The sequence below is a fragment of the Sebastes fasciatus genome, chromosome 20, assembly GCF_043250625.1.
Source record: "Sebastes fasciatus isolate fSebFas1 chromosome 20, fSebFas1.pri, whole genome shotgun sequence".
In the NCBI taxonomy this organism is placed as follows: Eukaryota; Metazoa; Chordata; class Actinopteri; order Perciformes; family Sebastidae; genus Sebastes; species Sebastes fasciatus.
The window spans coordinates 6781544-6807894 of NC_133814.1; the positions used below are offsets into that span (position 1 = coordinate 6781544).

At 42.0% G+C, this 26351-nt stretch overlaps 1 protein-coding gene across 1 annotated transcript in view; it reads left to right on the forward strand.

Moving 5' to 3' along the window:
- The first annotated feature begins 3155 nt into the window (after nucleotides 1–3155).
- The window catches only part of cpped1 (calcineurin-like phosphoesterase domain containing 1), a 45620-nt gene continuing 22424 nt past the window's right edge, over nucleotides 3156–26351 (forward strand). Inside the window, exons 1-3 of the mRNA XM_074620632.1 lie at nucleotides 3156–3400; nucleotides 9372–9590; nucleotides 25079–25251. Coding sequence (XP_074476733.1) covers nucleotides 3334–3400; nucleotides 9372–9590; nucleotides 25079–25251 — 459 coding nt within the window. The 5' untranslated portion in view covers nucleotides 3156–3333. The remainder of the gene's footprint in view (nucleotides 3401–9371; nucleotides 9591–25078; nucleotides 25252–26351) is intronic.

Here is a 26351-nt window from a genome sequence, read left to right on the forward strand (position 1 = left end):
ATTTATATAATATGATTTTGTGGTTAAAAAGCAGATATCTCCTTCAAGGTTATTTGAACTGTCTGACTGGGTGCAGTGAAAGCGAGCAAAACCAACAATTAACTCTCATTCAAATACTGAAAATATTAGAGCAACCAGATCAGCCGTTTTTTTCCCAGTTGGATAAAAGAGAGGATTGGGTGCTGAATTTGGAACCAACTCTCTCCATGGTGCTGAAAGGCCCCTGCCTCTGTCCAAGGTCCCTCACCTGACTTTGTGTTAACAAGGGACTGTGGGACCACGGGGCTTCCCCGGAGTTTTTGACACGAAATGCAAAATTATCTGGACTACAGATGTTTAGCATATAAAGGTTTATGCTACAGCACCTGAAGAGAATCAGGCAAATTCAGTATGCATATAGCTGCACGTGGTGGGGCACCAGTGCGCATAAAGTTTTCTAGCATGTAGGGTAACTTATATGGCACTACATCATGTTTTCTCTACTGGAAGGGCACCCTACATGGCATTTAACATGTTTTCTTTTTGTTTTCTCCACTGGAAAAGCACCCTTTATGCCAATTTATCATGTTTTCTTCATTTAAGGGGACCCTAGAGGGCACTGCATCATGTTTTCTCCACTAGAAGGGCACCCTAGAGGGCACTTTATCATGTTTTCTCCACTGGAAGGGCACCCTAGATTCAACTTTATCATGTTTTCTCCACTGGAAGGGCACCCTAGAGGGCACTTTACACCGTTTTCTCCACTGCAACGGCACCCTAGATTGAACTTTATCATGTTTTCTCCACTAGAAGGGCACCCTAGATTCAACTTTATCATGCTTTCTCTACTAGAAGGGCACCCTAGAGGGCACTGCATCACATTTTCTCCACTAGAAGGGCACCCAAGAGGGTACTTTATCCTGTTTTATCTACCATAGGGGCATCCAAGAGGGCACTTTTGTTGCGGTTCGTTCAAACATGGGGGCACCCCCTGAGTCCACCAGTGTATGGGATTATTTAGTGGATATCTCAAGTTCTTCAAGTGCAATTGTTTTTTGCCAAACAGGTGCAGAGAGAGAGAGAGAGAGAGAGAGAGAGAGAGAGAGAGAGAGAGAGAGAGAGAGAGAGAGAGAGAGAGAGAGAGAGAGAGAGATTTAACAGTCTGAGTTGAGCTGAACTGAGCCGAAGAGCATAAAAATGTAAGTTAATTTCCCCACCAGTAAAACATACTTATATAAACCTGTAACACAATTGGCCTATGTTGATTGATTTTGTGGTTATAAAAAGCATCTCCTTCAAGGTTGTTTGAACTGACTGGGTGCAGTGAAAGCGAGCAAAACCAACAATGAACTCTCATTCAAATACTGAAATGGCCAGTACTCCCTCAGATATCGTGGTGTACAAATATGGAACACCAAAATACATGTTATCAAGAGCTCGTTATCCTTAGAACATTTTAAAAGGAAATTATCATCACATTTAATTCATGATGTCTAATTATCTTTTGATATGTTTAGATAAGTTTTCTTTTTTTTCTGTACTGCTTCTTTTGAAATGTATTTCATTGTTTTTATTGGATTGTTTTCCACTGTTTGGTTAGGGTTTTTCTGCACATTTTGTGTACTGCTTGTTGTTGTTTCACTTTTGTTGTATTTTTAAAATGATGTTAGTTTAGATCTTTCTTCCTTTTTTGTTATAGTTATTTTCTCCTGGGGTTGGGGGAGGGGGGGAGGTCCTTTGTATAAGCCTGTGGCTTCTTGTCTGTGGGCCGCTGCACACAGACTCAGTCTATGTTCCAAATCGCATACTTTTTCTTTTTACTTCTAGTACGTACTGCAGCTGCCCTTACAAAGTACATACTGTTGCATGCAGTATGCATACAATTGGGACATTGGGACACACTACTTCCTCATAACATTGCACCTTGAACTTTGACCCTCTTGCTCATGTATCCCCTGCACAGAGTATTGTGGGTCAGAATAGCCAGAGAAGTATGCTGGCTTGCATACTGCAAAATGCGACCGAATGTAGTATAGGATGTCCTGGTATTTTTGGCATACTGCATTTGACATACTATGTATTGGGACATGTAAATCTTTTTCTGGCATACTAAATAGTAGGGTAGTATGGGTATTGGAACGCACAGTACGTACCAAAGGCGCAATGTTATGCATTATATCTGTAAAACTTCAAACTAAACTTTATAGCCAAATCAAAATCTGCGCGAAGATCATTGGCCAACCTGTGACAGCCTCCTTTCAAGCAGCTCACAACAAGAGCATGCTCAGACTTGCCAACAGTATCTCTTCTGATCCCTTGCATGTTTTAAATGGGGAATATCAACTTCTGCCCTCCAAGAGGCGATTTAGAGTCCCTACATTTAACCGCATCAGGCTAAAGAACGCTTTTGTCCATCAGTCCATCTGGTTGCTAAATAATAATGCTAAATAATAATTAATGTGCTGCTAAAGACATGTAAATCCAGAGGACAGATGGTAATTTTGTAATGGGTTATGTATGAATAATTGTGATGTGTTTTGTTTTTTTGTCTTATGGGTCTTTTACTTGTCTCTCTGTCTATGGTAACAGTATGTCTATTGTACAGTGGAGGAAATAAGTATTTGATCCCTTGCCGATTTTGTAAGTTTGCCCACTTACAAAGAAAACAACGGTCTATAATTTTAATGGTAGGTGTATTTTAACAGTGAGAGACAGAATATTAAAAAAAAATCCAGAAAATCACATCATATAAAAGTTATACATTGATTTGTATTTTATTGTGGGAAATACAGTATGTGTACTTTTTCTCAAACTGAGCTGCCTATGGATGCAAAATGAATTTCAGTGCAAACCGACAATAAAGTTGTATCGTATCGTATTGACTGGATTTTGTGCAGTTTTATATTATGTGCAAATAAATAAATAAATTAAAAAAAATAAAAATAAATTGGAACCACCTCTCTCCATGGTGCTGAAAGGCCCCTGCCACTGTCCAGGGTCCCTCACCTGACTTTAAAAAAAAAAAAAAAAAAAGTATGTTATAGTGTATAATAAGTTACAGTACACGTTAAAGGCTGTATCTGGCTTGTTATTCTGAGAGTAAAGTGAAAGAGTGGATCCATAAATGCGCTCTTGTGTGTGTATATAGGAAAGCCTGCATGTTGCAGCCTCACTGAGGGAAGTCACACAGACTCACGAACAGGCAGTGTAGTCGATCACAGAGTTAAAGTCACCAGAGTCAGCCGGACGACCCGACACTGAAGAACACAACTAACCTGCTCGGAGGCTCCCTGACAGACGCACAAGTCTCTAACACAGTTCACTGGGACAACTCTTGATCATTACTCTGCACTTATGGCTGAGAGCGAGGAGGAGATGTTCCTGAAGGCTCAGCAGCGGACGTTCATCGGACTGACTGAAGGTAACAGACTTTAACTAGCTTATTCATTTAGCCGGTTAGCCAACTGACATGCTAACGCGCGAGCTAACGCTAACTCTCCTTAACTCTGGTGTTACACAACAACCTGTTGTTGTCGCTGGCTGTAGGTTAACGGTCACAAAGAGCAAACGCAGACAGCTTTTTGTGTAGCTTCGTGTAGTTTTAATAACTGTTGTGTTGTCGGGTTGAGCGAGGGTTAACATGCTAGCTTGTGTTTACAACATAGTTAAAGAGTAACGTTAAAGCCAGTGTTGTGAATCAAACGCAGAGCAATAATGCACAGTTGTTGTTTTTTAAAAGTGCTGTAGTTAACGGTTAATGGTAACTGTTCATGACCATATAAGGTAATAGTTGGTGATTCACTTTGAAAAACATCTTGTTTGGTCCACTACATTCTAATGAGGACCTCTGACTCTGCAGCAACGTTTAACCACATTCCTGCATTTTTAAGTGGGAGTTGTAGCATAACTTGATATTAAGATAAGATAAGATAAGATATACCTTTATTAGTCCTGCAGTGGGGGAATTTGCAGTGTACAGCAGCAAAGGGGATAGTGCAAAAAACAAGATGCATCAGCTAACACAGTAAAAAAGAGCTAAACAAAGTGCAACACAATATAAAGTATAAGAATAGGAGCAGTATATACAGTATTGACAATAAACAGACTGTTAACACAATTGCACAAGTGGAAAATGATATTGCACAGTGAGAATGAATGAATGAATGAATGAAATAAATTACACCTGAAAATACCAGGTTATTGTGTTGTTGGTGTGTAAGTGGTCTACTGGGAGCAGTGCTGGTTGTGTAGTCTGACAGCTGCAGGAAGTTTTTAGGAATATCAGGAATGTTGTTATTGTCAATGTGGCAGACATAATTTTTTAAGTAGATTAAATTGGTCTAAAATGTTTAATTACTAAAGTGGTTCAGCCCTGCAGGCAGGTTATTCAAGGACTCAAACCATAATCACTCAAACAACTCAACCCATTTATGTTCTGTCAACCTGTCTTGTCTGTCTACGGTCTGCAGGACAGATAATAATGCACACAGTGCACTTTCATAGACTAAACTACTGGAGTTACCCTGCAATATACTCATTTTTAAAATTCTCTTCTGCACTTTATTCACTTTTTTAATAGTCCTGTATCACAGCTGTTACCCTGCACTATATTCAGTTTTAACAGTTTTCTTCATCTCCTTGTATTTTTATATCTGGTATATTTTTTTGTACTTTGCGGTACTAACTTTTTTACTGCCTTTTTACTAACATGTTTTGCACTATGGAACTGTGATGCTGGAAACTTGAATTTCCCTGGGGATCAATAAAGTTACTATCTATCTATCTATCTATCTATCTATCTATCTATCTATCTATCTATCTATCTATCTAGTTCTTCCGCGCCTACTGGAGGAAACCAGTTAGTATAAGGTAAAACTCCAAGGGAAGAAATTAATAATGTTCAGTATTTTATTCTTTGCTGCTAAAGCAAGCCCTCTCGTGTGCTTTCATCTCAGATGATGATTCATTTTGTTCACATGCTGCCACCTGAGAAATCTGTGCAGATTCATGTTTGAACTTGTGCTCGACCAGCGCAGCCACACATGGCTGACACAAGGCTCTTATCTGCTGTCATGGGGAGCTTTTGTCGGCTTCGGCAAAGTCCTGGTGTTTGTTTGTTTTTGTTTTTTTAATCTGTTTTTTTTCTTTGTCTGTGAAATAGTTCACAACACCTGACTCCAGGGAGAGACATTGTGCTGTAAAGTATGCTCAGCGTAAAGAAAAACATTTCAGGATGTGCTTTGCCTTTGCAGCTTCGGGGGAATCTTTTACAGATTGTTGTTCAGGGCACTCACAAGAGAAGATAACTAATAATAACTTAGGGCTGCACAATTAATCAAATATGAATCGTTATCACGATTTTGGCTTCCCACAATTAAATGAACATGATTTACTGTAACATTGATGTTTAAAATGCGTGCTTCACTCATAAAAAAAAGTCTTATTTTGATGCAAAGATGTGTTGAATAGCGGGAATTTAGCACAAAGTGAAAGTGAAAGGAGTGCTCTGTTGATTAAATTTTGGGTATAAAACAATTTTATTTTGCATCTAGGAGATGTACTGTGAATAAGAAGGACTAAGGTCTTATTTTTAGGGCTGTCCTCAACCAAAGAAATTCTTAGTCGACTGACACTCGACTAATCGATTAGTTGACTTAATTAACATACAGTGTCTGTAAAACTTAGTTTCTCCACAAAGAATCACACAAAAGCACTTCTTTAAATCTTGTGTTTACCAGAGATGTGCTCATAAGTTTCTTGGAAAGAAGTCATTCAGCATACAAAAACGACTAAACGACTAATCGACTAAAGAAATCTTAGTCGACTAAGACCAAAACGACTGATTAATCAACTAATCTACTAAGAGTGGACAGCCCTACCTATTTTGATGCAAAGATTTGTACAAATTTAGCAGGAATGTAGCACAACATGGAAGTGAAAGCAGTGCTCTGTTTATTTAAATGTGAAAGTGCAAAAAAATCAATGAATTATCATGATAAATAATCGTGATCTCAATATTGATCAAACATAATCCTGATTATCATTTTGCCCATAATCATGCAGCCCTATAATAACTAGGACCAACATGCACGGGGGGGGTGTACATGCAAATTTACATGTTGCATGTGCTGTGTGAGTTGAAAACTTACTGACGTGTGCATTGTTAGGCAGTTATTTCCATATGCAAACACTCGAGGTGAGCTCGGACTGAGTTTAGAGACTCTATGCTGAGCTGCAGGAGTTCAAGATGTGCTGATGCGAGTTTTTGATCTACTTAAATGTTGATGGACTGTCATAGACTTCTGAGATAACACAGGAAACTTAACTTTATACTACAGTGGTCATGGCAGCTGTTCAGAATTCATCAGCAGTCCTCACCGTGTAGCTGTAAGTTTAGATCAAGGCCAGGCTAGTTTGGACTGAAGGCATTCTAAAGCAATTTGGTTGAAGAGATAATGATGGTAATCATAAAGGCAGAATGTGTTTCCCCTCATGGTTTTTTCTAAATGTCAATTACACAGAGGGGATCATTGTTAAGCTTTTACTCGCCTGATTCCCCAGGAGCAAGACACTCTTTTGTCGCTCTTTTTCTTTGCTTATCTTTGTTGAAGTTCCTCTGGAGGACGCAATTCGTAAACTCATTTGGGAGCGAGACACGCGGAGAGCATGTTAAACACGGAGGATGCTGAACAGCTACTCGTCCCCGCTGAGAGTGTGAGCGATGGGATTTGTGCAGAATGCAGATGCATACTCTCAACGGCGACGGCGGCGGCGCGCACCGCTCCTCACATCCTCCGGAAACGAAACGAGTGGAGCAGAAACTGTTTACATCTGCTCTTTGCATCTGTCCATTTGCGGGCAACAAGGGGACTCCATTTCCGTACCGCTTTTCTCTCGTGTCCTTCATGTCGAACCTTGTCATTACCATCAGCTAAGCCGTGTGGAGTGTCTGCTTCCGTTCTTTACACGGAAAGCCAGGAACAGATTGTTAATGAATATTTGAGAGTGATTAGATTGTAGAGCCCTTCCATTACGCAATATCAGGGGTTATGTAAAACACTTGTTCTTTGCCATTCATGCTCCAACATGTTTGTTGATTACTTGTCATTGGTTGCTCATGGAGCAAGCATGCAGAGCTTTAACAAAAGGCCGTACATCACATCCCAGTCCCTACATCCAAATCAAAGCCCTTTCAACTCAAGTGTTGATTAAGAATGAATATAAAGCTTTTTTTCTACATGAAACTTTCACAGCAGGCCTTATACGGGACAGCTGAATGACTAATGCTGTGATGACACCTAATCACTTAAGCTTTTCTGTTTCTTCTGCATACAAGGCTTTATGCTCCCAGCTTGAAAAGTGCTATACAAATAGAATTATTATTGTCACTATGTGAAGTGTTCTGTGCAAACATCCTGTGACCTAAAAATATTGCGACGAAAATGTTCAGATGCTGACAGAATGTGAAGTTAAAGGGATAGTTTGGGAACCTTGAAGTGGGGTCGTATGAGGTACTTATCCATAGGGTTAGGGTCAGTGTATTACCTTCAGTAGATGACGGCCTGTACGCCCCCAGTTTGGAGAAGCAGACAGGAGTTACCGCACGGTAGCAAAGCAATGTTCTAGTGTGGACAGAGCCGGCAGCAAAACGTATTTTAGCCACCTAAAAAAAAATCAATATCAGTTTTAATGTGTGCTGTATTTAGAATATTTTCACTTGTTTACCTTGCCGTGAGACAGCTTTGGTAAGTTCGGATTCACCAGAGTTACACGATAGCAAAAAACAAACTAACCGATCGAGGCAGCGGTAGACCAGCAGCTGCCGTGTTCTGCGAAGTAAAATTACAGTTTTTTTCAATGGAGTCTGGTGGCTTTGGCGAGAGCATAGATGGATACAACGGTTTCAGTTCCCTGTTGGAAATGGCTGTCTGACGGAAAGGTAAAGCGGTTAAAATATTCTAAATATAGTGTTCACTTAAACTGATATTGATTTTTTTTTAGGTGGCTAAAATATGTTTTGCTGTCGGCCCCGTCCACAGCAGTACATTTCTTTGGTTCCGTGCGGTAACTCCTGTTTGTTTCTCCAAACTGGGGGCGTGCCGACCGCCATCCGTAATACACTGACTATGGATAAGTATCTCATACAACCCCACTTCAAAACACCTGAACTATCCCTTTAATACCCGGCAGATAAATCAATAGGTTGGTTGCTAATGAAAGCTGTGTCCATTAAATAAGTTTAAATCAGAGCAAAACTACCCAACTATATGCATATTCACACTAGGGCTGCAACTACTTCATGATCGGTTAATATGACGATACATTTCTAGATTAATCAATTAATGGTTTGGTTTATAACATGTCAGGGAATAGTGAAAAATGTCCATCCCAGTTTCTCAAAGTCCAAGGTGATGTCTTTAAATGTCTTGTTTTGTCCGTTCGAAACCCAAAGATTTTCAGTTTAATATGATAGAAAACAGAGAAAAAGCAGGAAATCTTCATATTTCAAAGGCTGAAAACAGCATTTTCTGCCATTTTGCATGAAAAATGACTTTAACAATTATCAAAATGGTTGGCCATTATTTTTTCTGTCAATAGACTAATCGAATAGACTAAAGGTCGTTACACACTGGCAGTGTTTTTTTTGTGAGATTAATTCACCCATAAATATATATTTTTTCAAACTGTTGTTTTTGTCACGAGTACTTTCACACAAAACGCGAATTTTACGCGGCGAAGCAACGTAATTTTTTTCCGGAACAAGGTTGACATTCTGCGCTTTTGCGTCGCGAATAAAGGCATCAACCAATCACGTTGTGTGGAACAGGTTGAGTTGCACCTATATTTATAAAACAACAACTCGGAGGCTCCGTAGTCCGAAACAAGACGGCAAACTTTATTACTCCTTTCAACCATGACAAGGGCGGCTCAGACTAGATCCACTCCTTCTGTTCTTACATTTCACAATAAAAGCCCTATACACATAATATTCGCAGGCGAGTATTTTGCATTTTCATGCCGTTTATTGGTCATGGTGTATACATTATAAGGTGACATTTATATTTATAGCTGTAGATTCATGTAAATCAGTATTAATTGCCATTTCTCCTTGTATTTGTCATGCGAAAAACATTTCTATCAAAATAGTGTGTGTACTTGCTTTCACACTGTAAGTGCTCAAGCAAAAAAGACAAAGGAGGACTCTTGAGGATGTGTAAATTGATAATAAACAAATTTTTTATCAAACTGTATGAGAATCTAAAAAAAGTGTTGTATTTTGCTCATGTAAAACACTAAGAAACCTTTTAACACGGTGAAATAAAGATGTAACAGCACAGAAAGTTGCCTGATGCAGCTTTACATGAACCAGTGTCCGTCTCTCCTTGTTCCAGATGCAGAGCACGAGTGGACGGGACCGTTTTGCTTCATCCAGGGCGCTGACCCCCAGCTCGGGCTGATGAAGGCCTGGAGGGATGGCGACTGCGACGGCGGAGGGGACGAATGGGCCGAGGAGATCGAGCTCACCAAGCAGGCCGTGGAGGTTGTGAACCGGCTCCGACCCAGGCCGAGGTTCATGGTGTTGTGTGGCGACCTGGTCCATGCCATGCCAGGTAGGGATAGAGCACATGAAGGACACACACTGCACTCGAAAACCTTTATAAAATGTAGTTTTCAAGAGCTACACGAGAGCACGACTGCTGCTCGAAATGAAGAGGTTGTCATTGCAGTTTCTCTCCCGGTAGAGTCTTTTGAGAATGAACTTATTTTTCCAGTGGGTCCTGCTGTTGTGTCCTGATGAAACGCTGTTTTGAAGTACATTGCCTTTTTTTTTTTGTTGCTAAACATTGAAATACTTTCAACTTCTCTGTGCGATAAATGCATGCTGAGTTCTGAGGGGCTGTAAAGAAACCACAACAAGCACAAGCCACAGCAGCGAGGAGAGGGTTCCCGTGGACAAACTAGATACTGGCATCAAACCGGTGTAGCTGCCAATTATCCGCCTAATGTCGGAGCAAGTAATGTGAACCCACAGATGTCGGTGGCGTGAGTTTAAACTCCGCTCAGCCTCTTTTAGTGAGACCAAACGACCCAGCAGTGGTCCCGCGAGCGTTATCTCATGGCATCTGGTACATCACGCAGGCTCATGCAAATGCTGCACTTAGTTCAAAGTGTTCGAAATGGCCTCTCCCAAATTACAGATAACCGCAGACTATTTAGAAACACAAGCTGTGATGTCACGCGCGCGCCAAACACCCGTTTCACCGACTTGTTTTATGCCTCGTTTGTATTCGGCGTGCTGACAGATTCGGCGCCCCTACACCGAGATCTTGTTTTTCCCTCAAAGAGATCAAAGGATGGTACTGAGCAGAGTCAGAAATGATCAACAAGCACCACTCAAACACTGTTAAATGATGTACTATTCCATCGGCCATCGAATTAAGTCATATTATATAATATATTCTTCTTAAATCACCTGCTGACCTTTGAGGTTTGTGGCCAGTGAACATAAACGTTTTCCTACTCGGGTTGTGAGGCTGCGTCCTGCTTTTATATACACAATACAGCTTTTTATTATGACATTTTATTTATTTTAGTCAATAGTTCCGTTAGGAGTATAACGTGATCTGATACCACATAACAGTTTGGATCTGGAGAAATTAGCTCCGGAGCCACATACAGCTCTTTAGCCCCTCTCCACTGGCTCCCTATGGATTTTTAAAAGATCTGTGGAAATGAATAACTGTTTTTTTGTTTACGTTTTAATTTTTATTTATCATTGTTGTAGGTCTATGGTACGACGGAGTATTAGGGCCACATTGAGGGAAAAAAATAAATCAGAGATTTTGAGAATAAAGTCATAATATTATAAAGTAGTAATTTTACATGTTATTTTCTTCTTTTCTCGTAAACTTCTGACTTTATTCTCATATTACGACGTTTTTTCTCGTAAAGTTATGACTTTATTCTGGTAATATTACGACTTTTTTTCTCATATAGTTATGACTTTATTCTCGTAATATTACAACTTTTTTTCTCGTAAAGTTATGACTTTCCTCGTAATATTGTGACTTTTTTCTCGTAGTATTATGACTTTATTCTGTAAATCTCAGATGTTTTTTCCCTCAATGTGGCCCTAATACTCTGTAGTACATTTGCACTTTGGCCTTCACTGCATTAAACCTATATACTATATACTTAGACTATAAACTGTGCTACCTTCATCACAATGCTCAAATGTTTTGCGGCTCCAGACATATTTTCTTTATTTATTTATTGCCTAAATTGGCTCTTTTGATAGAAAAGGTTGCTGATCCCTTTACTAGAGTAACATTTTTGAGGAGGCGCCACACACATCAGCTACGTGTGTCAGCTCCGTTGCTAAACCCCAACACAGACTGAACTATTAATCCACCATAACCGATACTCACTGTGATCACTCTTCCACTGCAAGCTGAAAATGCACCAGCAACCAGCTACATAAACTATCGCTGCTGCTTTTCACTTGCTAGTGGCGTTTGCAAGCTGAACTTTTGTTCAGTTTAAGCTGATTAAATAGATTGTTATTTAAATTTGCCACATATCCGTGCTATATCGGGTATTTGCACTGACATTTCAACCTTGTATTATTTCATGATGTGTAGAGGTCAGACTGATCAGCGGTGTTAAACCCGCCTCCGCTCGCTCTACACTATTTCCACTGTGGATTGTAGTTTTTGACCTGCCCAGCGTGAGATGACTTTGTGATTAGGCAGGAAAGCTGCTCTGAAAGGAGCTATTATGCCAACGTCAAATATATTTGTCATAACTGCAAAATGTGACAAGAATGTTTCTGACTGAAACCATTAAAATGTCATGCTTTTTTTTCTCTCTGTCGTATAGGATTCCAAATAGGCATGCAGTGTAATCTGAGTCTCTTTGTGCGATACGGCTGTCAGTTTTTGGAGCCTCGGGCAGAGTTGCTTATTTGTGACCCCCGTGCAGGTTTTGTGATGACCTGCAAAACAGTGAAATAGTGGATGGCATTTGACCAAAATACAGGGAATAGGGATAGTTTGGGTGTTTTGAAGTGGGGTTGTATGAGGTATTTATCCATAGTCAGCGTATTACTTACAGTAGATGATGGTCGGCAAGCCCCCAGTTTGGAGAAGCAGACTGGAGTTACCACACAGAAGCAAAGCAATGCACTGCTGTGGACGGCAGTAAAACGTATTGTAGCACCTAAAAAATCAGTTTAATTGTACGCTATATTTAGAATATTTTCTCCGTTTTACCTTGCCGTGAGACAGCTATCTATGTTTCCAACGGGGAACTGAAGCCGTTATTTATGCTCTCACCAAAGTAACCAGACTCCATTGGGGATGACGCAATAACCACATACTGCAATACCGCACTATTGACAAGCCAACAGCAGGGAATGGAAGGCAATCGCCAAAACCACTATGTTCACATTTTTCTTTTTTGAATTCTTTGCAATGGGTCACCATGTTGGAAAACACCAGCAGCGTGAGAGAGGTGCTGAGCGTCTATTCTAAACTGAGCGCTGCACGTTTGGCGTTTTTATTTCTGGTCGCTGAGAGTTGAGAAATGCTCAACTTAAAACGTTGCGTTCATCACTGTCACTTTTTTACCCAGCCGTTCAATCACAATGGAGGAAAGGCAGGACAAATACCACAAAGACCAACCGTCACATCCCACATGTACGAGTGCTGGTCCGTCCTCTCTCCCTATACGTGCTTCGGCCTTCCCTTCATCCAGAGCAAGTACTCTACCTTGTGCCGACATATTTACTCATGTGGACATTCTGTATAGCAACCAGATGCAACCAAAGCATCTCAGTTGAAAAAAAAAGGCTGTGCCTCATTGCCCTTTTGTGTTCTGCATTTAACAGAAAACACGTATTTAAATAGTTTTAAAACTGTCATCTTAATCATTTAATAAGCAACAATATACTTAATAATAGCCTAAAGCGTCTTCATATAGCACTAAAATCAGGATAAATTAAAAAAAAAAAAGCCGGCAATAATACTGCATAATGTGCTGTTAAGACAATCATTCTCACCGCAGGGGAAATTGCTTCACTGTGACAGCCCTAGACTTCATTAAAAAAATAAATAGTAATTTAACCTCACAGAACTCGGGAGCTGCTGGTCTAACGCTGCCTTGACCGGTTAGTTTGTTTGTGCTATTGTGTGACTTTGGTTAGTTTAGATTCACCATAGTTACACAATAGCACAAACTAACTAACCGTTTGAGGCAGCGGTAGACCAGCAATCCCTGTGTTCTCCGAGGTAAAATTACAGATTCTTTCAATGGAGTCTGGTGGCTTTGGTGAGAGCATAGACGGATACAAACGCTTCAGTTCCAGGCGATGTAAAGCGGTGAAAATATTCTAAATATAGCGTACACTTAATCTGATACAGGGCCTTTCTTTTGGGTGTCTAAAATATATTTCGCTGCCGGCCCCGTCCACGGCACTACATTGCTTTTGTTCCGTGCGGTAACTCCTGGCTGCTTCTCCAAACTGGGGGCATGCTTACGTCATCTACTGCAGGTAATACACCTACTATGGATACGTACCTCATACAACCCCACTTCAAAACACCCGAACTATCCCTTTAACAGAAAAGGATGCGTGTGATAGACGTTGTTATACGGAATTAATATTCTAGATTTGTGAGTAAGGAGAGCTTGAATATACAGAATGTAACAAGAATCTTCAGACCTCCCTCATACTGCGTCCATCGCTGCCGATTCTCAGATATGTTGTTAGCAGAAGCCGAGCGAGCTTTCTGACACTCATCAGTCTTTAAAGAGAATGGAATATGTCTGATTTATATATATTGATTAATGTATTCTCGGCCGCCCTCCGAGACAATCCCAAACTAATTAATGCACTCTGTGAAGAACATCAGCTTTGGGATGTTTCAGAATATCTCTCACTGAGGTAGGTTTGAACATTAGCCCGCTCTGTTTCCCAGCCAGAGTCTGTAAACACTGAACTCCCCCATGACAGCAGCTGATATTTATCTTTTGAAAATGCACGGGGCTTCTGGCTGTTCTCGGGCAACTTTTGGTTGCTGTGCTGATGAGGATTTTGGCTATTGATTTGACCAGACACACTTTAAATTCCTGTCAAATTCTAAAAATCTATACAAGATAGCGGCTGGTGTGTTTTTGAGTGCTGCAGCTGGGAGGTGAAAAAGTTCTCTACCCTGTTTGTAAAGTCAAATTTGTAAACATCAGACCCCCCTCACCCCCGTGACAGCATGCGATATCTATCTATATAAAGCACCTGGGTGCTGTTTGCATGAAGGCAAAGATTTAGCTTTGTGAAACGGTTGCAGATGGACATTATGAGGCCTTTCTATTCAATCATTCGGGAATAATTTTGCAACAGCGAGCGAACGTTGGTTTCACTCCATCAATCTTATGCTGGGAGTTAGACGTGTTAGATGTCTTGGAACCGGGACAGCGAGCTGACGTCTTTTGCCACAGTGGCAGCTGGTTTCCCCAATTCACCAGATGCTTCCGCCGTCTAGCCAGACAAACAGATTTTCAGAATAGAACGGGGGTTTTGGGAACAGTTGGTTACCTCCAGAAAATGGCTGGCCGAGTAAACCAAATAATAATTTCGCTGCTCATTTCCCACCTTGTTTGGAACCGACACGCCGTGTTTGACTCACGCCGTGTTCAATTGTGCTCCCTTCTGTCTGTCTTGTGTCTCTGTTTGGGTAGCGACAGAGATATGACGATTAATGCTAACCTGTAAACATAAGCCAAATAATTCCACTTACAAAGTAAAAGCCCTTTTTTTACGCTGTAGACGATACTCAGTAGAAGACTGTGTAGCTTGGCAGGCAATAGTGGATGCTTTTTATTGATGTAACTGTAATGAAATGAGCCTGATTTGATAACAGGGTAAGAGGGACGGGCTGGCAGGACCCACAGCAGAGTTAATGTTCAGCAAAAAGAGCCACAAGCCGCCAAACCGATGCAAACTACCTTTGCATGACAATTAGGGAGTAGCGTGAGCTGCCTGCCTGGCCTCAAGGAATGGACACAGAGAGAGAAAAGAAGTCAGCGGGCGAACCTGTCTCTCTCTCTCTCCATCTCTGCATGTCGGTGTCTCTCAGTGCTTCGGTTTACATGTTTGATTTAGGGCTTTCAGTCGATTAAAGTATTTAATCACGATTAATCACATGATTGTCCATAGTTAATCTTGATTAATTGCACATTTTTAATTTGTTCAAAATGTACCTTTTAGAGGGAGATTTGTCAAGTATTTAACCCTCTTGGGAGTGGGCAAATATGTTTGATTTATGCAAATGTATGTATATATTTATTATTGGAAATCAATTAACAACACAAAACAATGAGAAATATTGTTCATAAACCCTCACAGGTACTGCATTCAACATAAAAAAAATATGCTTAAATCATAACATGGTAAACTGCAGCCCAACAGGCAACAACAGCTGTCAGTGTGCTGACTTGACTATGATAATCACATGCAGTTTTGGGCAAGTCATAAAGTGGGCATGTCTGTAAAGGGGAGACTCGTGGGTACCCATAGAACCCATTTTCATTCACATATCTTGAGGTCAGAGGTCAACGGATCCCTTTTGAAAATGGCCATACCAGTTTTTCCTCGCCAAAATTTGAGGTAAGATTGGAGTGTTATTTGCCCTTCTTCGCAACAAGCTAGTATGACACGGTTGGTACCGATGGATTCATTAGGTTTTTCTAGTTTCATATGAAAGCAGTATCATCACTCGAGCCCACTACGAAGAAAATAAGTGGCGTTAAAACAAATTTGCGTTAACATGTTTTTATCTCGTTAACTTTGACAACCCTAGTTTGATTGGATTGTGATGAAAGAATCTGGCCTTGACCCTGATTTGAAGTTATTTAGCAGAATATATTTTCTGTTGTATGTGGTACAGTATGTCATCTCTAAAACGTCCTTGGCCCCTGTTTCTAAAATTTGACTCAAGGCAAACTATTCACATACAACACAGATTTAGCTTGGCTTAGTCACAGAGCAACTCTTGCCTCCCTCTTCTCCTTTTTTTTTTGGGTCATAACGTCCGCCAATTTTAGCTGCATGGCCGGCAACAGTCATGAACACTCCCGGAGCTGTCTCCCCCTATCATCTGAGAGTCTCGCTGTAGGCGTCCAAGTATCCTCATCATCTCCATGACTGCACCATTTAGACCAAAACATGACCGCCATCCATTCCCCCCCCCCCCCCCCCCCCCTTCGTCTCACTCTGATCAGTCGCATTTATAGGTCGCGGCGGGATCTATTTCAGACGCACACTGGGACAGTAGATAGTGTAAGCACGGGGTTTAAACCGCGAGGCCCTTGGGGACCTTTAAACGCCACGGCGTCAGCCCTTGTTACTGTCAGCCCCCAACAGAACAGGTTGTGTGTGCCATCCTCATTACTCGCCACGTCCGTCACTTGCCTGGCAACGGCGCTGCTGCATCAGTAGGGAGGAGGGAAGAGGTATTATAGCCGGAGCTGCTACTTCCGTCTCTCGGCTGACATTTCCCCTTAAACTGTTTATTTACAATACAGAATGAATGGGTGGCGGCCAGGGGAAGCTGGCTGTCAACCGGCATTGTCAACACCGCTGCCTGTCGGCGACAGGAAATTGGCAACTGTATTTCTGTTCCCACGGATTGCGCTCTCTATCTCCTCTCCTTCGCTCTCACACTCTCCTTCTCCTTTTCTGTCTCTTTTTCCCTCTCCGTCTCTCGCTCTTTCTTGTCTGTCTGTTCTCTTTAGCAAACAGCTGCAGTCTCATGCCTCATACTTTATTTTGACAACCTTCATTTGCAAGTCTGACACCGTACACAAACACATTTATTCTCGCCTCTGATGAATCTATTTGAAGCATCCATGTGAATTAAATCTAACGCGGAGGAATCAGAAGTTCTGTTTGTTCTTGTAATTGTTCTGAAACACAAACCCAGATGGACTTCCATTTGCATCCCGTCACAGACGGTCCACGAGGTGCAATCTAGGGATGCACGATTACGGCAAAAAATTATAATCCCGATTATTTTGATCAATATTGAGATTACGATTGTTATCACAATTATTCATTGATTTTAGGGACAACATATTTTTATTGCAATTTCACATTTAAATAAACAGAGCGCTGCTTTCACTTCCATCTTGTGAAACATTCCAACCGTGAAAAACTCTAAGGGCGTTTTCATATTAGGTACGATTGATCCGTATCGTGCTTGAGTATGATTGCGTCATCATCCACATGTATTTGTTAATGTTGAGATCAGTTGTTCTGGTGGCAGAGCATCGTAAAACACACTTCATTCAAACTTCACAGAAACAAAATAAAACTCCCCCAAAACCGGCGTTCTTAGTCTTTCCAACAATCACTAACTCTGGTTTGGTCAAAATAAACTCTTATTTCATCGAGTTTGATGTGAAAATATGGCGGCTCTACACTCGGTTTCCCCCGCTGTGTCTCTCTCTCTCTCTCTCTCTCTCTCTCTCTCTCTCTCTCTCTCTCTCTCTCTCTCTCTCTCCCCTCTGAGCAGCTGAGTGGCTCTCATTCTTCGGAGGCACACCATTAAACTAGCTAAATGAAATAACTAACATCGCCCAACCCCATTGCCTACTATTGTCTGTATTTTAATGTACCTCTCGCCTGCCTTCCTGCTTTATCAATCATGGCCGTGGAATTCAGAGGATGACATCGGCACATGCTACGCGCATATATACAGATTTCGGAGGAGACCCTTTCACAACTACTCGCTGACTGCTAATGTTGCTCGCGTTAAATAGCGGTCAACTTCCGTGTTTTGGTACAGTTGGCTTTCACACCTGATGCGAACCGCACCGGAGTACACATGATCCGTGCCCGAGACTACCTTTTCAAGTGGATTTGGATCGACGAACCGTGCCAGAGTACGGTACGGAGCGTCTACACTAATCAAACAAACTTGATTTTGGGGTCAAGTGTACTCAGATCCGCTATAATTTACCATCGCCTCATTTTTACTGAGCAGAGTCTGAACGCACCGTAATGTAACTCACTGGAACCTCTTCTAACGGCAGACGAACGCTGTCACTGTGATTACTCTGAGCAGCAGCCATGGGAATGAATTATAATATAAGAAGTGTCTGATTAAGTTTGTTGTTCTAAATGTTTGTAAAGTTGTTCCTCCACGGCTTATTCTGGAATTGTAGTTGTGACAAATTGCAGCTTTATGTCCTCTTCACTCGCGCTGAAGAACTTCCGACGACACGTATGCGTGTGATGTTACTAACTGTGCCGCTGTTTGCCAACGCAAAATCACCATGTGGCGGTTGCACATGTGTGTGACCAGCAAAAAGCTTGGATATATGAGACTTCTGCAAACCGGTTTGTTAGTTTGTTTGGGAAGCGCTTAATTTAAGCAGCAGAGTTTTCTATGAGCGGGGCACGCATTTTGATGTCAATATCGCACTCGATCATGTTCATTTATTTTTGGGACGCCAAAAACTAAACAATTCTTAAGTCATACTTCCTGGCCAGCGTCCTCCAGACCTCTACTGACAGAATGTTCCTTGATCCCAATTCCCCGTCTCCTCTCCAATCCAAGCCAACGCCCCCAAGAGACGCTTTCTCATCTCAAGGACTTCCTCCAATCTCGCTTCTCCCTCGCTCTCTTTCCCCTCTCTCGTGTCTTTCTCTCACTTATTTTCAAAGCTGACAAATGAAGAGGATAAAGAGCAGGGAGGCGGGGGGGGCGGCGGCGGCGGCAGAGGGAGGAGGGGACGAGATAGAGAGCTGATTAGATTAGAGAAACATGCTGGACTTAACACTCTCCTAATGAGCACTACAAAGGATCCAAGCTCTGTCTCTGGGGGTTCGCGAGGGATGTTACGCATGATACAGCGGGGAGAAGTGTTGGAGTATGTGTGTAAAAACTCCTAAAGGTGAAGTAGAGGTTACCCTGGGACTTCCCTGTCCCCTCTCTGTAACTGTGGAAACCCGTTTAATTGGAGTTGAAGGCAGATGAAGTGGGACTCTCCATGGGATTCTGAAGCAGAGGAGAGGAGAGTATGTAGACTGCCTCGAGAGAAGTTGTTTTTGGGAAGCATTTTGGAAAAATCTTTTGGAGGGGTTTTCGGGTGAGCAGGGAGGTTCTGTGTGTGTGTTTATCTAATGGGACCATCCAGAGGCTTGTGCAGTTTTTTTTAGGGGGTTTGGGACTATCAAGGGGTGTAGAAGTTTAGAAATGTCTCCATTTCATAGTGGCCCAGGAGATGCACAGTTGAAAATGTCAGTGTGAAGAGATCCTCTGGTAAGACAACTGTGAAATGAACTGTAAATATCAGGGTGAATTCCTCCATCCATCCATTTTTTGATGGCGTATCCGAGTAATCTGGATAACTCTTACCAGGATCCAGGGGGATCACAAGACGTTCCCAAGCCAGATGGGATATGTAGTCCTCCCAGCATGCTCTGGGTTGCCCTGGGGTCTACTCGAAGTTGGAGGTGCCTGGAATACCTCTAAAGGGAGGCATCCTTAAGGCACTAGTATTAGGGGTGTCCCAATTCTCCAAATCCACAATTTGACTTTTGATTTTAACGTCACGATTCAATTTGATTTTTTTCGATTTAAACATGCCATCGTTAGACTATGGAGTCTTGATTCGTAAAGATCAACAGATCATTGGTTTTATGTCATTTACATTTTTAAATAATTAATAACAATAACTTATTTCTCCAGTCAATTGGGAACTAACTGCCAAACAACAAAAAGGAAGATCCACTAGATGGTAGGAGGGTACTTTAAAACAACAGCTTGAGTTTCTCAGCGTTTACGAGGTACACCCGAATGCACCGTGAAGTCCCTGTTGGCGCCCACATGCTTTACCGCACAAAGCGACGTAGACATGCAATAGATTTTAAGTGGGAATACGGGAAGAATCTCAGATCCTGCTTTTGACTTCCAAAGGTTGAAATCGAAAGCTCATTTCGGTTGATTTTCAATTTAGAATCTAAATTGCGACACCCCTAACAAGTATACTCCGTCTGAATTGATGATGTTCATTTAGTCAATTATGGTCCCATTTAGAGTAAAATAAACCATAAAGCAGGGTATGCTTTAGGGCGTGGCTACCTTGTGATTGAAATATCGCTACCATGACGTTATCCGGTCTGGGAGTTGTCCTTGTTTTCGTTTTGCAACTTTAACCCTTTCACAGTGTGTTTTCAGTTCATGAAAGTTAATTATAACATTTTGGTTGCCTAAAAATGTCTTGTTCAGGTTGCTCCACCTCCTCGGGTCACTTCTGGTTGCAAAAAAACAAGATGGCGAAGGGCAAAAGCCAAGATGGCGACAGCTAAAATGCTGAACACGATGCTTCAAAACAGCAGTCCACAAACTAATGGGTGACGTCACGGTTACTACGTCCACTCCTTATTGACAGTCTATGAAATTCATTCACATTCACACATTTTCACTGGCAGCGAAATGCTGCACTGTAGAGCCCAGCTGTCATAAAAGAGAGAGACACGCTGCAAAACTAGCAGTTTGAGGTGGCCAAAACACAGCAGAGTACAGTAAAGAAAGGAAATATAAAATATATATAAAATACGTCTGGTATGCCCAGGTACCGATCCTTAAGATCAGCTCGGGACATTTCAAGTTTTGTGGTGACAATTCACAATACACATTACAGTTTACAGTACTTGTGGTGAATTTCATCGCTCACAGGATTGGTCCAGCATGCTGTAATGTAACAAAGTGTGTGCAAGGTTGTGGGATGCGTTTAATACGACTTCATCCCGGCTACCACCTTGTCATAGACCGTAGGCCAGTGCCACATCAGCACAACCTGTCAGCGCCGGAACATTGCTTGAGTTAGTCACAAATATAGAGGTCCCCCCCCCACCTACAAGTCGAAAATACAGTTGTTTAAGTGTAGGAAATGTATGTGACAGCAAGACCCCACACACCGAGGCCTGTGTGCAGTCTTCGCTCTGGATTGAGAGGAGTGCTTACAATGTTGGACGGGCTCAAGGAGAACTTGCCAAAGTCTCCTGTCAAGGTTTGAGAATCACAGTGTTGCAATCTCATTAAATGAACAAGGCCTTTCTGTCAGAGCCCCGGAGAGAGCGGAGAGCAGCATTGTGTTTTTATTTCCGTATACCTGCTCGGTACATGGATTGCTTATTCCAGAAGAGGAAAGCAGGGCGAGAAAATGTATGCATAGAAATGACATTTTCATAAAATGTTTCGTGAGCCTTCATTATGTACCCTACTTATTTATGAAATTCATTTTATTACTAGTGGCCAGAATCACCAGAGAATCACCCCACCCCTATTTATTACTCTTTTGTGCATGCTCTTTGTAAATGGTTCTCATCACAACTCCCCCTTGTATTTTACCTCTTGCCAAGCAAGTGATCATTTGCACAATGTTGTATGGCACTGTTACGATAGGTTAATGGTAAGTGAAGGAGGACTTGTCAACTGACAAATGTAACCAGATAAGAATGAATCCAGATTTATAGTGAATAAGCAGTCGAGGCTGTACAACTGCAGCCGGACATATCTAAACAAATATTAAACCGACATGTTGTCATGCCCATAACCACTCCCCATTAATCCAAAGCAGGGTGTCTTAAACGCAGATTGATGGGGCACTGTATGGTTGAGGATTGGTTTACGCTGTTTTAGTGCTGAAGGATGATTCATGGACATTGCCATGTTAAGCGGATGGCTGTCGTTGAGGGGCAGGCAGCTGGAGGTGTGAGGAAGCAGAAGGCAGCACAGCGTCCCTGCCACTCTCTGTGGCTACCAGTGCTGCTTATTTTTTTCACATTTATGTATCCAAAGAAAATAAAAAACGTGGTTACATGGTCATGTCGAGGCCCAACCTGCTTCCCACTCACTCGATTACACACGTTGACACTTGGATGGTGTCAAACGTAACATTTGTTTTTCTGTTTTTAGGCACCAACCAGCTCCAGTGGAGCAGGTGACAAGGTCCCTTCTAGATTTATCCAAGCTTGTAATACTTGTAGAGACTGACCTTAGAAATAAAAAAACAAGACAAAGTCTCCACTTGTGAATAAATAAATCAAATCTGTTTAAATCCAATTGTAACAGCGGGGTTATTTGAGAGCTAGCGGCCGCAACAATTGCCATTTCAAATAACAACCTTTGTGCCCCCTACTCTCCATCCCATTTTCATTAGTGCGGCTGCCTTTGTTTGTATATAATTGTGGCAGCGGTCAAATATTGTGATTGTGGAATAATGGGTCCACATTGTTGTGGCCTCGTCTGTCATCGTTTTCATCAAGAACTCTGCTTCAGACCGTCAGCTCACCAGAGACCAAACAAGATGTTAAGTTTTCTCAATGGATTGAATTACTCTGATAGCTTATCTATGTATTGATAATCACTGAGAACACTGTGAATAGATAAATAAGGTGTCTTACTAATGCATAACTTTAATCATTTTAATATAGTATTACAGTTTCACTTTCACTTTTCATGGCACAGAATTCGTTTCCCGGAACAAAATGACGGAAATTGATTTGTAAAAATGACATAATTACAGTATCTTTACCGTTATTATAAAGCCAAAACTAAATGCACCTTCTGCCGGAATACTCAAAAATTTGTTTAAGAAGTGTTTTGTGCATGAATTTTGTAATGATCGATTTATGCACAAAATAGTGGGCAGCCATTGCATGAATGCAATAGCTCACTCTGAGGTGCCCCGATATATCTTTTAATCGAGACATGTTATAAATCATTGTTTATAGGGCTGCACAATATATCGTGACATTGCGATGTGCGCATGCGCAATAGTCACATCGCAGGATGTTCGGCAAATGAACTCAAACACGTCATGCTACAACTCTTTTGCTGCTGGATGCAAAAGGAACACTCGCATGGTTCTCGATTTCCATGACTAATCCAGTGTTTCCCATTAATTACCTACAATCTGACCGCCAGTTTCACAATGAACTGTATATGTTTTTACACTTCTCAACGGTGGGGTTAATGCTTGCTGTGCCCTCTCTCCCTGCGTGGAGGGACAGGGCCCCCTGCAGACTGCCCTCAGTGCGTCAGGGGGTCTGCGACGATGTCGGCCACCCACCTGACCCGTCTTGAAACCTGGACTTTGTCTCGTTTACTATACTTTGCGGGTGTGACTTTTTTGCCATGTCATCACCATTCATATCTATACAACCAACGTGTTTATGATTAAATTGTTTACAAGAGCACAAAATGATTCATCTAACCTCTTAATTTTTGCTCTCAAAGTGCACCAGATTGATGCATTTAACGTTAAAATGTAGCCTATAAAAATTTAGGGTGAATATTCCTGTATTTTTTCACATCACAATATGTATTATAGGAAAACAAATTGCAATATCACTTTTTTTTGCAGCCCTAATTGCTTCCATGGGCTGCACGGTGGTGCAGTGGTTAGCACTGGCGCCTCACAGCTAGAGGGTTGCAGGTTCAAATCTGGCTTGGGGCCCTTCTGTGTGGAGTTTGCATGTTCTCCCCGTGTTAGCGTGGGTTTTCTCCGGGTACTCCGGTTTCCTCCCACAGTCCAAAGACATGCAGGTTAGGTTAATTGTTGACTCTAAATTGCCCGTAGGTGTGAATGTGAGTGTGAATGGTTGTCTGTCTCTATGTGTCAGCCCTGTGATGGACTGGCGACCTGTCCAGGGTGTACCCCGCCTTCGCCCAATGTCGGCTGGGATCGGCTCCAGCCCCCCCCGCGACCCCTAACGGGATAAGCGGTTGCAGATGGATGGATGGATGGATGGATGGATGGATAATTGCTTCCATATTTCATTCCCTAGTAGTAGATATTGACCAAGAGACTTGTTAGATGTACTGGCAGCTCAACAGAGTAACAAGATTTACCCTCAGGTGTCATCAGCCCATGTTGGGCAATATTTCACGACATTATTAACTGCTAGTGATAATTGTTCTTCTTGAAGTACAACGTGTTATACGTGAGGAAATTAATCTACTTTGTGTGATTGCACAGAAGCAGTTACCCTTCAAACTGAACAGAAATGCAGTCGTATTAAAAAAAAGTGTCACGCCGAGTCTGTTTTACATAACAAAAAACAGCCTTCATGTCTCCTTTTTGTATTCCAGCGAATGTTTGCGTGTTCTATTGACAATTTGAAGTCTGACAGGGCGGCTTAATTATAGAAGAGAGACAGGTGAAAGCGACGTTTTACCTTTTTATCCAAACGCGTTTTAAACTCTGCATTCTCTCGCTCTGTCATGCACAAGATGTTCTGTCGGGAAAAAGGCTCTTATGTAATGAGTCCTATCCAAACATCCAAGGAAACGTTTGCTCCAGAAGTAGGCCAGTAAAATAATTACTCGGATGAATAGAAAGGAAAAGAGAGGAGAAGAGGGAGACGAAGGAATAACTTCAGAGAAATGGCTGATAGGTTTGTTTGATATACGTTCTAAATTATAAATAGGCTTGAGTCTCGCCCGTTCTCTGTCCTTTACCTACACTGGGACTGAATTCTCTTCTCCTTTAGCGCATTACTCCCGATCTTAACACAAATGACCACATGGTATAGATCTCGTAAAACCTATAGCCTCGTGCATCTTGGACCGGTGAATCTGACAAGTGCTCCGCATAGCACTCAACTCAGCAGAAAGGTTGGGTTTGCCGCGTGGACCTGGGGAGGCTTCCACCAGAACTCATCATGCCAGTAACCATGGTGATATGAAGTCGAGCTGTACAGACTATTGATCATTCCCTGAGCTGTCATCGTTATCATCCAAATAATCCCCCTTCCCTCAGGCGCCTCTCACCTGTAGTACCCTTCACACTCCCATTCTGACAGTTTTCATCAACATTCATATCAATTCCTCCCTCTCTGACTCGTTTTTTATCTTGTCCAGGCAATGTGTTGTTATCAATATTAATAATCAAGTATTGATTTGTATGATCCAAGTCAACGCTGTTTGGTTTTTCTTTGTGGATGTCTGTAACCACCGCTTAATTTGACGCAAGGACATCGAGGCGTTTTTCACCTTGTGACAATGAGTTCCTCTTTCCCCCCCCCCAGACACCCCATTCAGAGAAGGTCAAGAGCGAGACCTGAAGGTGGCCTTGAAGGGGACAGATCCCTCCATCCCGCTGGTGTTTGTCAGCGGGAATCACGACGTGGGCAACACCCCCACCACAAGGACGGTGGAGCAGTACTGCAGTGCTTGGGGGAACGACTATTTCAGCTTCTGGGTAAGCAGAGACCTTAGAATGTTTAATTAGTAAACATAGTAGTAGTGGCACAAATATGCCCAAGGGCTCTTACCTACACACGCATACATGTTTGCCTTGAGCATGCCCACTCCCTGCTCACAGGACTACGGTGCACAAAAGCACAGGGCCAAGTAACCTCCACACACCATACTATGTTGCAGTTAGTGTTGATTCTTTTGGTATGTGACATTAACCACATTTTGGTTCTGTTCTGCAATGTGCATATCATGGACAGCATACATTATTTTTATTCAAAGGATTATTTAGTTTTCTACTTCCATAAAGTTAGGGGACTCGCAAGAGACAGATTTAAAAAAAACATTGATCAAAATTAAAGCAAGATATCCTGACTTTTAGTCTTGAGAATGGGTCAAGCTTCAAAAACATCCTACATTTCCCATAATGCAACTCAATAGCATCTTACATTCAATCCCCCAGGAAGTGCGCCGGTCGTTGATCCCAACTTTCGTAGTGTCCAAACGGCGGTACTGCAACTTCTGTGTCAGTCACGTGATGCCATTGGGCCCAAAAATACTTTTTCCCTTAGACTTACATTGGGAAAGAGACATCTGTAACTCAGCGGATCATTTATTTGAGGTGAATCAACTCTTTTCAATTACGTTTTGAAAAGTTGTAAAATGCACTAATAGCCGAATCCAGAGTTATTTCCCTTCCTCCGTTCATGTGAATGAGACCCAGACCGAGGCTGGAGCGCCAAGCCGTGATGACGGCATGAACTTGGGACCCCGTGACCGAGTCATTTGACAGAGCGGACGCTACTGAGCATGTTCCAGCAAGATCCGGGTACTTTTCCAGACGGAAGTCGAGCCATTTAGGCTTCATGCGCCACTGAGCAACTTTCAAAGGAATGAACGGGGCGACGCCTCCAACGCTGTATCCAGTTCTCTTTATACATCCACGGTTACATTAGACCCTCCCTGCCTGGTAAATACCATAGACTGTATATAAAGATGGACGACATGACAGCTCCCCAAATGTGAAGCCAAAACATCTCGATCACCCAAACGCCGCCCCCTCCATGTTAGTGGATCATTTTTCATGAAATCATGGTTGACACT